At 32.7% G+C, this 13,247-nt stretch overlaps 1 protein-coding gene across 2 annotated transcripts in view; it reads left to right on the top strand.

Annotated features, from left to right (window-relative positions):
• The window catches only part of LOC132759467 (high affinity cAMP-specific and IBMX-insensitive 3',5'-cyclic phosphodiesterase 8B-like), a 126,511-nt gene that overhangs the window by 16,456 nt on the left and 96,808 nt on the right, over positions 1-13,247 (top strand). Inside the window, exon 2 of one of the 2 annotated variants that reach the window (XM_060751230.1) lies at positions 11,595-13,051. The exons of the other annotated variant lie outside the window; for it this stretch is intronic. Within the exon in view, the coding sequence (XP_060607213.1) occupies positions 12,800-13,051 (252 nt within the window). The 5' untranslated portion in view covers positions 11,595-12,799. The remainder of the gene's footprint in view (positions 1-11,594; positions 13,052-13,247) is intronic. 2 annotated transcript variants of the gene reach the window in all.

Raw genomic sequence — 13,247 nt, 5'->3', positions numbered from 1 at the left:
CACAGTTTAACCATAAGATAGATTTATTCGAATTTTTTCTTGAAGGTTGGTGCTAAATTCTCAACTCGAAAGACACTAAATTAGATGAGATACATGTCGTAGATATATAAGATATATTTAGTTGGCCGTGACCTAACGCATTTAGTTTCATGCCATTTTCTCGAGACAAGAAAAGAAATGTTCGACCCATAAATCTTAGTTTTAGAAATTTAGAAATGAAACACTGGATGGAATTTGCAATATTTTCATCGTATTTCTTTCCCATTGCTGACGCAATAAGTGCTATTTTAGTATATTTTCACGTGATTGTTTTCTTATAAAGGATACTTTCTGTAAGAAGTGGGCGATTATCATTTCATTCATATAACAATACAAGCACATGTTTACTACCGTAATCTAACAAGTGCCTGCTCGTGCCTGAAAAAGGGGGCACGTGAGGTCGTCTTCCACAAGTAAAGCTGGAAAGTTACCTAATCCAACAAAACAAACAAACAAACAAAGATTTTCAGCTACTTTCTTAATTTTAATGAAAAATGGCTTGCGATTTTGATACGCCATTGGTATTATAAGCATATGAAATTTGAGGTGTTTTTTTTTCTCAGAATTATGGTGTGAGTTATAGGTTGTTGTTGATATTTAAAGGTGAGGATGAATGACGTTTGAAACGATAACTTTTAAGATAAGGTGTTTGAAACAGTGAACATTTACAAAGAGCGCTTGAAACAATAACTTTTGAAACAGTGAATATTGATAAAGAGCATTTGAAACGATTACTTTTGAAACAGTGTATATTGATAAATGGTTTGAAACGATAACTATTGAGAAAAGACGTTTTAAATAGTGAATATTGATGAAGGCCGTTTGAAACAGTAACTTCAAATTGATCACACTTGAAAATTTACAATTGATACAGGGGGACTGAAACATTAACTATCAAATTGATCAGTAGTTTGAAACAATAACTACTGATAAAGGAAACTTCTAACAGTAACCATTGCTAAATGCCGCTTGAAAGGTACACTCAGTATCATTTCTAGTTGGTCGTCCCCATTTTTAATGCAACTCAACGTTAAACGGCGGGGGTATTCCGATAAATGAATAGTCGCAACTTTTCGACCAAAGAATAATCGCCAAAGTGTTCCTATTGAAAACGGAAGCGGTGCATGAACTACCGAAATGACACTTTAAAAATGAAAAACGAACCTTTTTATCTGACACTTCCCCGTTCATAGGCTTTGCCTACTTTCATGTTATTACTACTTTTATACATTGGTTTGTACCTGTGGGAACATTACATCTAATTCTTTGACTGTTACCAGTAATTAATGTACCAGTATAGATCAAGGCGAGCCAGTACATCCGTGTCTGGCTGTGCAGATTCAAGTATACCCGATTTTATTTTGATATCTTACTCCGCCTTAAATTTACAATGACCTGCTCCAAATTCAAAGCAAGACTAGTCCATTCCACAAATAAAGAAGGATAAGGTTTGATTCAGACGAGAGGAAAGTCATGTTTTCCCTCTTGTCTGCTGAAACTGGCGCGCGGTTTTTATCTTAGAATCAATACGAAGGCGGAAAGTTTTAAGAGGTTAATTTTTTTTCTTCACCAGGAAAATCCAATGGCGGTTGTTTTTTTTTCTAGCAGAAACCTGAACAAATGCGACATTCTCACGGATTTCTTTTAATGATTGTAGATAATAGTAAATGTTCTTTAGTAAGAAATTATACTTGTGGTAATATTGATATTAATAGCTAAGCTGATGGTATGCTCCGAGCAATAAGAAACAATTCAATCTTTAAGTGTGTATCCAGTGATAATTGTTTATTGGTCTCAAGAAACAGCGTTATTGTTGAAGTCAGTCGAAAATTTGGGCATTTCTTTAGCCAAGCAATTCTGAAGTTTTGTTGTTTTTCTTCAGTTTAGTATTTTATGTTCTGTTTAGTAGCTTCTTAAGAAACTTCTTAAATTCAGAATCACGGTTACATTACTTAAACAATATTTCAATTCAGTAGCATATAGTAGAAAATAATAATAATTCAGTGTTTTTGATAAAGCGTACCGAAACACTTTGAAAATGTTCCCCAAGTATTCTAGTTGCTGTATGACATTTTTACACTTACATCCCTAAATATCTTAAATGAACTAATCCATCTTACAGTCTGGACAATACCATTCATCGTTTTAGGGACTATTTTGAAATATATACTGACTAAATAGGGAATAGTGCAGACCAGAATCAGATGGGGCGGATGTACCAGTTGATCTTTGTCTGCACTGGCCCTTGGACTAAACATTTTTTTTTCTGAGACCAAACTCAGATCTCGGATATTTGATTGGTAAAAAGCAAGCACAGAATGTTCTCTGGCCAAGGAAAATCATCAGATCTGAGGCAGATCTAAAAACGTTGGTTTTTTTTGTGTCCCAAAGCTTGGTCGCATAGGTATATTAGCGGTAAAGTAACATTGAATATCTTTAAACTCGAAACGTACATAATGTGAACGTGTTGATGTAAATGTCGTACAACGTTTTAAACATTCCGTACACCGTGTCTCGCGTAAGAACATGCAAATGTGACCTCGTTTTATGAAGGTTAAACGCGTTGCTTGCTTAATGTAGGCCGACTGGATTTTTTTTTATCGAGACAGTGTTACGAGAGCGATGACGTTTAAGTACACTCACACTTTTTAATGAAAGACAAAAATAAATTAGGTCAGATATCAAAGTGTGTTTATAATTAATTATCTTCATTTACATTTATTTTTTGTTTGTTAATGAGGAACTACTTTTTCAGTAGAAGCTTTGTTCTTTTTGCGACATCCGTTTGTAAGTGAATCAAAAATACACGAACACGCTGCATTTCTTGCTGTTCAACGAAATTTAGAACCTTATATTTTTAAGCATTTTAGTACCAAGTTCGTTTTCTGCAGTTTTACATAACAGATAAATACAATGTCAAAAAGAAGCGCAACAACATGCGAACATATTTTAACCAATCATTAAAACATCATTTAAAAATCTTGAAACAAAGGCTTCGTCCAAGAAAAGTAAATATTCACCATCAAATAGCATAGAAAATTAACGGCAAAGCCATTTTTGTTGATTAAATATAACGATTGGTATAATTTCGGTAATGACTTAAAAAAAATAAAAACAACATTTTTATGAGAATGATTTGTGCTAAAAATATTATGTCGGTTAGTTACGGAGACTTAACGAAAAATCCCGAAAATTACATAATTATACTATATCGCGAATTTATGGCTTCGCGAAAAAGTCACGTAGACCCATTTTCGCGAAAACTTAGTAACGCGAAAAATTGAGAATCTACAGTATTCCGTTGCCTTCATCATTTATTTTATTTCTTCGTTTGCTTCTTGTTTTGTTATCCTAGTTATATGTTCAATATAAAGGTTTATGAGCTGTAAATTTTGGAAACCAAGATGCCTGTAGACAACTTACTTTATCTAAAATATTGAAAATACCACATGTTATGTTCGGACTTGCATACCTTACACCCCCAGTGTTTCATGGTTTTCACGCTATCGATAAATGAACGCTCGCGAGATTTACAGATTACGTATAGTTTATTTGCCAAAAAGATAAATCAGTTCACAGATAAATTCATTTTCAACTATGCGATATTATTTAATAACCATGCTGATACTTTAAGCACTAGGTTTACCTTGATATACTGTTAAGTTTCCATGACAGTTCCGGGAAAAAATTTCAGTCGGGTTCTCATTATTTTTTCCAATTTCGTTAATGCAGTTTGTATGTTTATTATCAAACTGACCGACTTTTTGGCTTATTTTATAACTTTAAAATATGCTTGAAGTATGGAGATATAGAGATACAGTCAAACCTGTGATTAAAGGTCATCCAAGGGAGATATACTGAACGTGGCCTTTATTTACAGGTAGTCTTTGTTTGGAGGTTATTTTGTATAATATTCAATCAATGAAGACTTTAATGTATTTGAAGAATCAATGAAAAATGGTCTTAACTAACAATGTGACCTTTATGCAGAGGTGGTCTTAAACAAAGGTTGAAAAGCGATTGAATCCAGTTTAAGGCACTTCCTTTCCAAAAATGAATGTCGAAATGTGCAAAAATAAAACGCATTGAGTATAACTTGAACTAGTATGTTGACAAAAAAAAGAGTTAAATTTATCATATTTTCTAGAAAGTGCCACACGGATTATTTATATTGTTCTAAAAACTTTCAATATAATTTGAATATTTGTTTTCTATTTTGAAGGCATGTCCTGTCGCTTTAACTTTGCTTTATAAAGGCCGTTTTTCATTGACATGCTTTTGCTAATAAGATCGACAAGGCAATATAAAACGTACGAGTGCACGCGAGAACTATAGCGTTATAAACGGAATATAAACGAAATATTAAAATACTGACCGTAAAATAGCTTAAACATAGAGGGAGGGGTTTATTTATTTATTTAGCATGCACTTACCACTACCGTCCATGAACTTCTGTGTTAGTATAGGATAAGCGTACTTTAAAAAGGTCAATATTAGAAAACAACCGTATTCACTCATTTAAAATGGAAAAAAGACAACAAATAAATATGGATTGCTTTTTCGGTGCATATATACTTTCATACTCAGACAAAGCATATATATCTCAATTGCTGTTTTGTTTCCTTTTTCCCAAAGTCTTTAATTAGGGAAACTGTTCCTCTATTTTGCTGAAACTAATTTCAAAGAAGAACTATTAATCATTATAGGTGTATTCTTCGATAAAGACTGCGCACCAATAATTAACATTAAGTATGAGTTTTTCCGTGTAATACATGTAGTAACAGACCTGAAGGTTTAGACTTTAGCAGACGAGCACTTCCGGCAAGTGCGCATTTATCTTTTACTGGCGTCTCGACATACGTAATCTCAATCGTAACCGACAACTTTGCGAAAGAAAGACTTTTAAATGTTACATCTCATCGATAACCCTTTACCATATAATCCATAGTCCTTATTCGAATTTTAACAGAAAAGTACAAAAAGTTGCGATTGCAATAAGGTCAACCACTTTGATTGCCATAAGGTCTACCACTTTGACGTCAATAAGCTTTATTATTCGTCAGAAATTGTTTGTAATTAGACATATACAACAATTTACCAGCATCATCCAATATGAAGAGAAATAATTAGCCGGGGAAAAATCTATAACAAATCTAGGCCATTTATTTGTATATAAAAGGTTTATCTATTTCTGAAGTTGATATAAGCATGGTAAGCACAATAATAGCATAAAGTTAATCAGATTTCTGAAATATTTGGAACTTTAGAGAAGGCTGGGATTCTAGTAATAAGCAAAGTTTATCACCCGATATATAATACATGTACTTTTATACCAGTACATGCAGGTATATATTTTCATAATCCCCGGACTGATATATACCACATTGTACTGATATACATGTACAATAGCCTTCTTATGTTCACCAGTACATGCAGGTATATATTATCATAATCCCCGGACCGATATATATCATATTGTACTGATATACATGTACAATAGCCTTCTTATATACACTAGTACATGCAGGTATATATTATCTTAATCCCCGGACTGATATATATCATATTGTACTGATATACATGTACAATAGCCTTCTTATATACACTAGTACATGCAGGTATATATTATCTTAATCCCCGGACTGATTGCACTGATATATAATAGTCTTCTGATATGTATACCATAATAAGTGGGAATATATGTATCATAATTCTCATTGCATATATCATATCGAATAGATTTATAAAATAGACGACGACGACGATTGATATATATCATATTGTACTGATATACATGTACAATAGCCTTCTTATATACACCAGTACATGCAGGTATACATTATCATAATCCCCGGACTGATATATATCATATTGTACTGATATACATGTACAATAGCCTTCTTATATACACTAGTACATGCAGGTATATATTATCTTAATCCCCGGACTGATTGCAAAGATATATAATAGTCTTCTGATATATACCATAATAAGTGGGAATATATGTACATATCATAATTCTCATAGCATAATTATATCATATCGAATAGATTTATAAAATAGACGACGATGATGGTGGTGGTCATTTTGATGATGATAATAATGAATGCATAAAATGAGATGGTGACATTTTTTAGTATAAATACTTCCATATATATATACATGTATAATTATTTATCGAACTTTTCGTTTATACTTGTTTCTTTGACTTATATTTTTTTCTCGCAAACACATTTATATAAAGAAACAATTCTCTTAATAGATATCGTCCTCCAGAGATCGCGAGAAAAACGTGCAATTTGTTTCATCTTAATGAGTGATACTTTTCAGTCTTACTTCTCAAATGTCCTTCCATCTTGGAAATTGTTTCTTTTTTTAAGATTGGAAACACGTCAAAGGTTTTCTCCTTTGTACGTCAATCCATATATCCATTTGTATTTGTGTTTTAATTTGACATTTCCGTGACAACAGTGGGGAAAGAACGATTGGAATTATAACATATATACGGTGGCATAGAGGTGACATTTGCAGTTTTATTTTATTTCGTGGTCACGACTTATTACCTTGTGGCCATGACTTATTATCTTGTGGCCTCAATTATAACCTTGTGGCCTCAAGATATTATATCGTGGCCACGAGTTATTATCTTGAGGCCACGACTTATTATCTTGTGGCCTCAAGATTAGATATCGTGACCACGACTTATTATCTTGTCTAATTGTAGCGACTCCAAACCGAAATTTTGTTACGATTGGTTTTGGAACTATTGAATCAAAAGGTCCCTAAAATTATGAAGACGACCATTATTATGTATTATGTAATACCACTGTCGTAAATGGTTGACTCATAAAAATAATTTTCTTAATTTACGCCACAATTATCATTCACAAATTTTATTGCTATTTTGTGAAATGATGAGTATTATATTAACTAGGTAAACAAGTGTTAATTAGACCTCTAAAAACAGCTTTTAGATACATGTATTTTGTTACCGACATTTTCGCGTAAATGAATTTTCGCTAAAATAGACATTTCGTGTCTTCCTAACAAATTTTATTACAATCCGAGTCCATTAAAAGCCAAATTACTCTAATTTAATATATGAATTACAAATCGATAACGAATTTCATTTTGTCACACACGCATCTCTCACGCGATCATCGGACGACAGTTACAATCTTCTGGTTTCCTTGCGACATGCTCTTTCAAAGTCTAACAAACGATTTTATTCTGTGATTCCATCTTGTGGTAGTTTATATATAGCATTTTATTAATTAAATTATAAGCGTCCCTTTCATCTGTGTTTCATAAAAAAGCTTGCCTGTATGGTCTCTTTCCGGTGGCGAGGGTTAACAAACCCAAACACTCTACAGTGTCATAAAATTGCGTATTTATAAAAGATAAAATACTATTATTTTAGGGAAATCTGTTTAGGTCACAGATATATAGTGCACAACGTGTGCAAAGTATTTCAGTAAATAATTCCAAAAATGTTAATGTTCTTTTGTGTGTTAATGCAGTATAGTTGTAAGAATATAACTAATAATTATGTAAATTAAACAAAAAAGAAACAAAGTTATTATGAAATAGAAACAAATGATGCACGCATTACGTCAATCATAAAGAATGTTAAACTTTAATAATATATTCTGAAAGGGTACTAAGCTATATTCTTGCATAAAAATTGCGCACACATGCGCTTTGCGCATTTTTCAATATTTTGCAATTCAGGGCGCCAAAGAAAATGGCTGACTGTGGTCTGACCTTATGACGCCCCGGTAATTTAAATAGATAATAAAAACAAATCACTCTCGTGCTATAGCATTACGAAACAAGAAGATCTGTTAGCTCGACTTTTTTGTTGTGAGGTATTTTGTCGTCCATTTTGTTACCATATGATATTATTTTCCTCATTCTGATTGGCTTAGGGCAAGCGGTGTTCGGGTAGAAATGGTCAAACTATATATAACTGTATGTCTAGTAAAGAGTGGAGCCCCAGACCACATAGCTCAATTGGTTGGAGCGCGAGACTTGTAATCTCGATATTGTGGGGTCGATTCCCGGGCTGGCCAACTAAAATTACTATTCAGTCTTTCGGATTAGACTTTAAATCGAGGTCCCGTGTATGAGTGCTTAAACACTTGGCACGTGAAAAAACCATGAGAATCTGCTGGAATTGGGGCATCTTTCTGTATCTGTATCTTGCACTATCCTCCAAAATGTAAAATGACTAACACTCTTCTGGAGGACTCGCCCATATGGGCAACCGGTGGCGAGTATAAATAAAATCAAATACAAACACAAGTGTGGGGCTAATGCATTTTTTTCCGGACGAAGGCCTTGACTTGAACTGAATTTAAGCACAGTTTTCATTGGCCATTTTAAAATTACAAAATGAAATCTGTGAATGTCATTGACTATTCTAAAATAAAATGTAAGGGATAGTTCTTGTCATTCTAAGATAGTTCTAAACTAAAATGTAAAGGATAGTTCTTGCCAATATAAAATAAAATATGAAGGATAGTTCTAAAGTAAGATGTACAGGATAGTTAACTTTCTAGTTAAATTGCTCAGATATTTAAGTTCTGTTTAACAATAATACTTCCTCCCACAAAACATTTTACACACTGCATTCAGATCTCGTTACATTTTCTATAGAACTGTTTATTTTATGTAAGACTTTCGCATGGAAAACTAAGAACGAACATCTGCAAGGTAACTGTTTTACTCCGGCCGATTATCTTTTTTTTTAAAGATACTTCTTGTTTCCAGATCCCTGTGCAAGTATAACCATAAAATGTTAAAATAAGGTGTTTGTACCGGATTTGAAATATCCAAAGTATAAAACGACAGTTATTTAACTTTACATTATTAAATTAACACCTGTATAACATTCTTTTAATAGTAAAATTAATATTTTAAAACATTTTTTCTATCTGTATTACATTTGTTTATTTCATCAACACAGGAATGCACACATACTATAGTGACAAATTTTGTTGCAACCGGAAGAGATTAGACTTTTTCAAACAGTATTGTACCAGACCATGCAGTCTGACTAGGATCTATACCATTGGCTGACCATCTTGATACCCCCAAAATTGATAATGGACAGTTCTACAAAATTTAAACCGTACAAGCCCAAATAAGAAAGCTCGGCAGATTAAGGTTAACGAAACTTTAATTATTCTGACCAGAATGCAATATATTTTGCAATGACTGTCGTGGTTTGAAATTTACACATTCGTTCTAAGGTTATTGTGGTGTGTGTGTGTAGAAAAAAAAAATCGGCATATATCCATGACAGTTTACTGCAGGCATTAATAAAGCATGAATAATAATTATTGCATGAATAATTAATTTATTTAATTAATTACGGTGTATTTATTCTATTAAGAGAGCCTAATAACTTTGATAGTATTTAGTATTAGACATAACAGCACACCCTGAAATAATTATACATGTATGTAAGTTGTTGGCAAGTGTGAGATACGAGTACATGATGGGATATTTCATATATTTATATACCTGATAATAAAACGTTGTAGATGATGGGATATTTCATATATATTTATATACCGGATAATAAAACGTTCTAGGACAAAATATTATTATTCATCATATAAATGCTCATTCAATAGAACTTTATCGACATTTTTTTCAAACAACATTTCATAAGAATATCCAAATGATACATTTCTATTGTTTTTATGAATATTTGAAATAATTACGCAAAATGTGCCCATTGTAGATTCACTTTAATAGTCCGAAGAAACTTTAAATGGTTATGCAAAATTACGTGGTCAATTAAAAATGGTTTCTCGTGCCTGTTGAATACGCAATACTATCTGTAAAATATTAAGTAATTATACGTAACAAAACTGACTAGAACTAGCGGTGTTATTTTGTCAATTTCACTTATATTTGATTAGCGGTAGGGGGATTGAGGATGGGGCGTGGGGGTGGGGGCGGTGTAAAATCGTGAGATCTTGAGCAATGTTGTCCTAAACCATGTAAACCCTCAACTCTCGTGAAACACTTCATTGAACTGTATCACGTGATACGCTGTTTCTATATGCTTTTCCTCTACAAGGCACTTTAACACATACAAGAGCCATAATTATTTTAAACAAAAACAAAACAGCGTAAGATGTCGTGTGATCATGAATAGCTGGGAAAAGTCCGTCTTTTGTAGTTGTATTGATTTGTCATTCGTTATCAAATACTCGCCATATGTTCATATAAAATACAAGCAACAAACATATTGTTATTCTAAGATATCTAAGCGTTGATAATTTACTGAATGTTTCTATGTAAACACTCACATCTCATATAAATATGCTTTCACTTTCCTTATTTTAACTCTAAAGTGTCCAATTTTGAAATCGCATCAACTTTTGAGCGGGGAATGGATTATGACTAGCAGATTTTGCTTTCTGAGATGGTAGGAAACGATCGAAAGAACAAACAAATAAAGTTACAAACAATAAGAATCAATCAATCAATCAATCAATCAATCAATCAATCAATCAATCAATTTGTTTTTTGGATATCCTTTCCTATAAAGTCGTCACATGAAAGCCACGTCTTTTTTATTTTATCTAATACAATGTATCATAAAGTGGACTATTTTAGATAAAAAGCAAGGCATTCATTCATTCATTTGAGAAAAAACGCTTTGAATGACAAGAGATGCAAACTTTATTTTGCCGCTTAGTTTCTTGCAAAACAGTAATATGATTTATAAAATATGGGCCTAATGTATAATTATAAATGAAATCCGCGACTAAAACGTACATATTATATTCGTAAATACCATGAGTTCTACAGTTATAGTTTTATTTGATCCAATTACATTGTTATATTGGATCCATACAAATCGTTTTATTAGACACAATTACATCGTTAATACAATATCAACCCAATATAGATACGAACAGAACGAAATCAAAGAATAGTTTGAAAAAAGAAGTGCTATTATTTTCCGTCCTTGGCTATATTTAGAAATAAATTTTCATAGAAAAAAAGTTCAATACAATACATTTACGTTTCCTAGGCGACCGTCGTTTATGTCCTATATAGAATTGACAATGGACACGTATGTTTATATATCTAAGCTATAATTGGGATTGTTTAACTTATCACTGATATCCGAAAGAAAACATGTCCGAATTTTATACGTTTTCTTCACAGCGTCTCTTTTATAATACGGTACTAATGCATGAAAAATATAGGTTAAAAGTCAACATAAATTATTAAATGCAGTCAAAGTCTAATATTAAGTACGCTTTCTTGCCCTAGAGGCCTTTTTACGACGGCTGTCCAGGTTATGTGACTGTATGGCAAGCTGTTCATAATATTTTCCCATGTCACCATAATTAATTATTCTTAAAACCATTATAATGAATAGAAGCTCTGTGCATTTTGTCTCCGAAACCGGTAGTTTTTTATGACAATGTAATTTTCTGATAGGCTAACACCTTTTTATTTACATGGTACATATTATATTGATATATGATGCCAAAATATGAATGAATGAATGACTCTGATTCTAGCGTGAAAGTATCGAAAATAATAAACAGTATAGGGTGGAATAATGTTCGGGAACTGTCTTCTTGTCGGATAATAATTGTGACATTCAAATTGAGAGGAAAAATGCCTCTTTTATTGGATTTATAAGTGAATTGCTGTATTAAATCGAGATTGTGGTACAAATAAAATGCTTCATATATAGCAGATGTCATTTTAATTTGTGCTTGTTTGTCCATCAATATATTCGCCGACTGTAGCTAATTGGCTTTTATTGAGGCCGAAACGTTATAAAAACTTACATTACATATGCGGAATTAAAATACGTACAATTTACGTACAGGAATGTCATTTAATTGGTGATTAATTGTGAAAAGGATTAAGAAGGAACAATATATCGTTCAAGTTAAAACGCTGTTTTAGCAAGTGCAGGATATATAATGAATATAAAATCTTATCTCTAATCTACATGAAGTATTTGTGAACAAATGATGTGTTAACTAGGAGATAATTCTTCTTTTATAAATGGAATAACACTTTTATACTGGAGTTTGTTGAACTAAACTAATTGTTATGAGTGCACGGCATAATGTATGTACATCTAATTTGCACGTGAAATCTTGCGACCAAAACATGATATATACTTACACTTCGGGCAGACCGTATTTCATTGACACACTTTCCAGGAATTTATATTGTGTTTTTTTTTTCTTTTTTAAAATTGAATTAAATGTAACACACATTCATTGAAGTCTAGACGTTTTTACTGTTTCGACAAAAACCTACACCCTTGACAGATTTAATTTTTTAGTTTGGATAGAAAACTACAAAATTTAAATTTGCATTTTGAAACTAGCATTCGTTATATGCCTGTTATTCGGAGAGCACAAGTTGGGAAATTTTCTTCTAAAATATCCACACATTTTTTTTTGCATTGAAGTTTTTTATTTAAGCCTGTGTTATTCAAAATCCTTCTCGGAATAAAACTTATGGATTTATTCAGTTTGTATTCTTGACGTACCTAGTGAAGATAAATGTGATCAAACTTATCAAGATTTATTAAATCAAAAAGTTTAATTACATTTCCTTAATGGCGTTTGTTAATGTGTTTTGTCGTACAAAATATCACCGGAATAAAATCACATCTGTCTCGGAATAAAATCTAATTACATTTGCTGATCACTCAAATTTCAAGACGGATTTATTCACGTGCTGTTGCCGGAATAGAGTCATGGGATGCACCCCCAGTATACATGTCAACCAGACCGGCGTGGTATACTGCCGCGATTCCGACGGCTCAAACTCACCCCGTGCGTCACACAGTGCTACTGTCATCACGGGGACTACATTGGTTCGAGCCGAGACTACTGAAACATCCCACACCTCTTCCTCTAGGTCTAAACGTATGACGGATTTCAATGCGGTTTCTTCTGGCGGTGCTACTTACAAGTTCGAATCCACAACCGACAGCATCGGTACAAAGGTCAGTTTCCATCAGTCATATTAACGTGTGTTTGGTTGTTTGCATGTTGTTGTTATTTTTGTCATCAATTACTTTTTTTTCTTAATTGCATGCATATCTGGGTACTTTTATTAAAATTCACTAGATTAAGAGCAGACAGGTCGGGCAATGATGGTAAAGCAGTTGTTTTTTTTCCGAATCATAACGGAAAAGGCCG

The sequence above is a fragment of the Ruditapes philippinarum genome, unplaced genomic scaffold (genome assembly GCF_026571515.1).
Source record: "Ruditapes philippinarum isolate M1 unplaced genomic scaffold, ASM2657151v2 ctg93_1_1_1_1, whole genome shotgun sequence".
Lineage (NCBI taxonomy): Eukaryota > Metazoa > Mollusca > Bivalvia > Venerida > Veneridae > Ruditapes > Ruditapes philippinarum.
The sequence above is the reverse complement of the archived record's forward strand: the minus strand, read 5'-3'. Positions and strand labels throughout refer to the sequence as shown.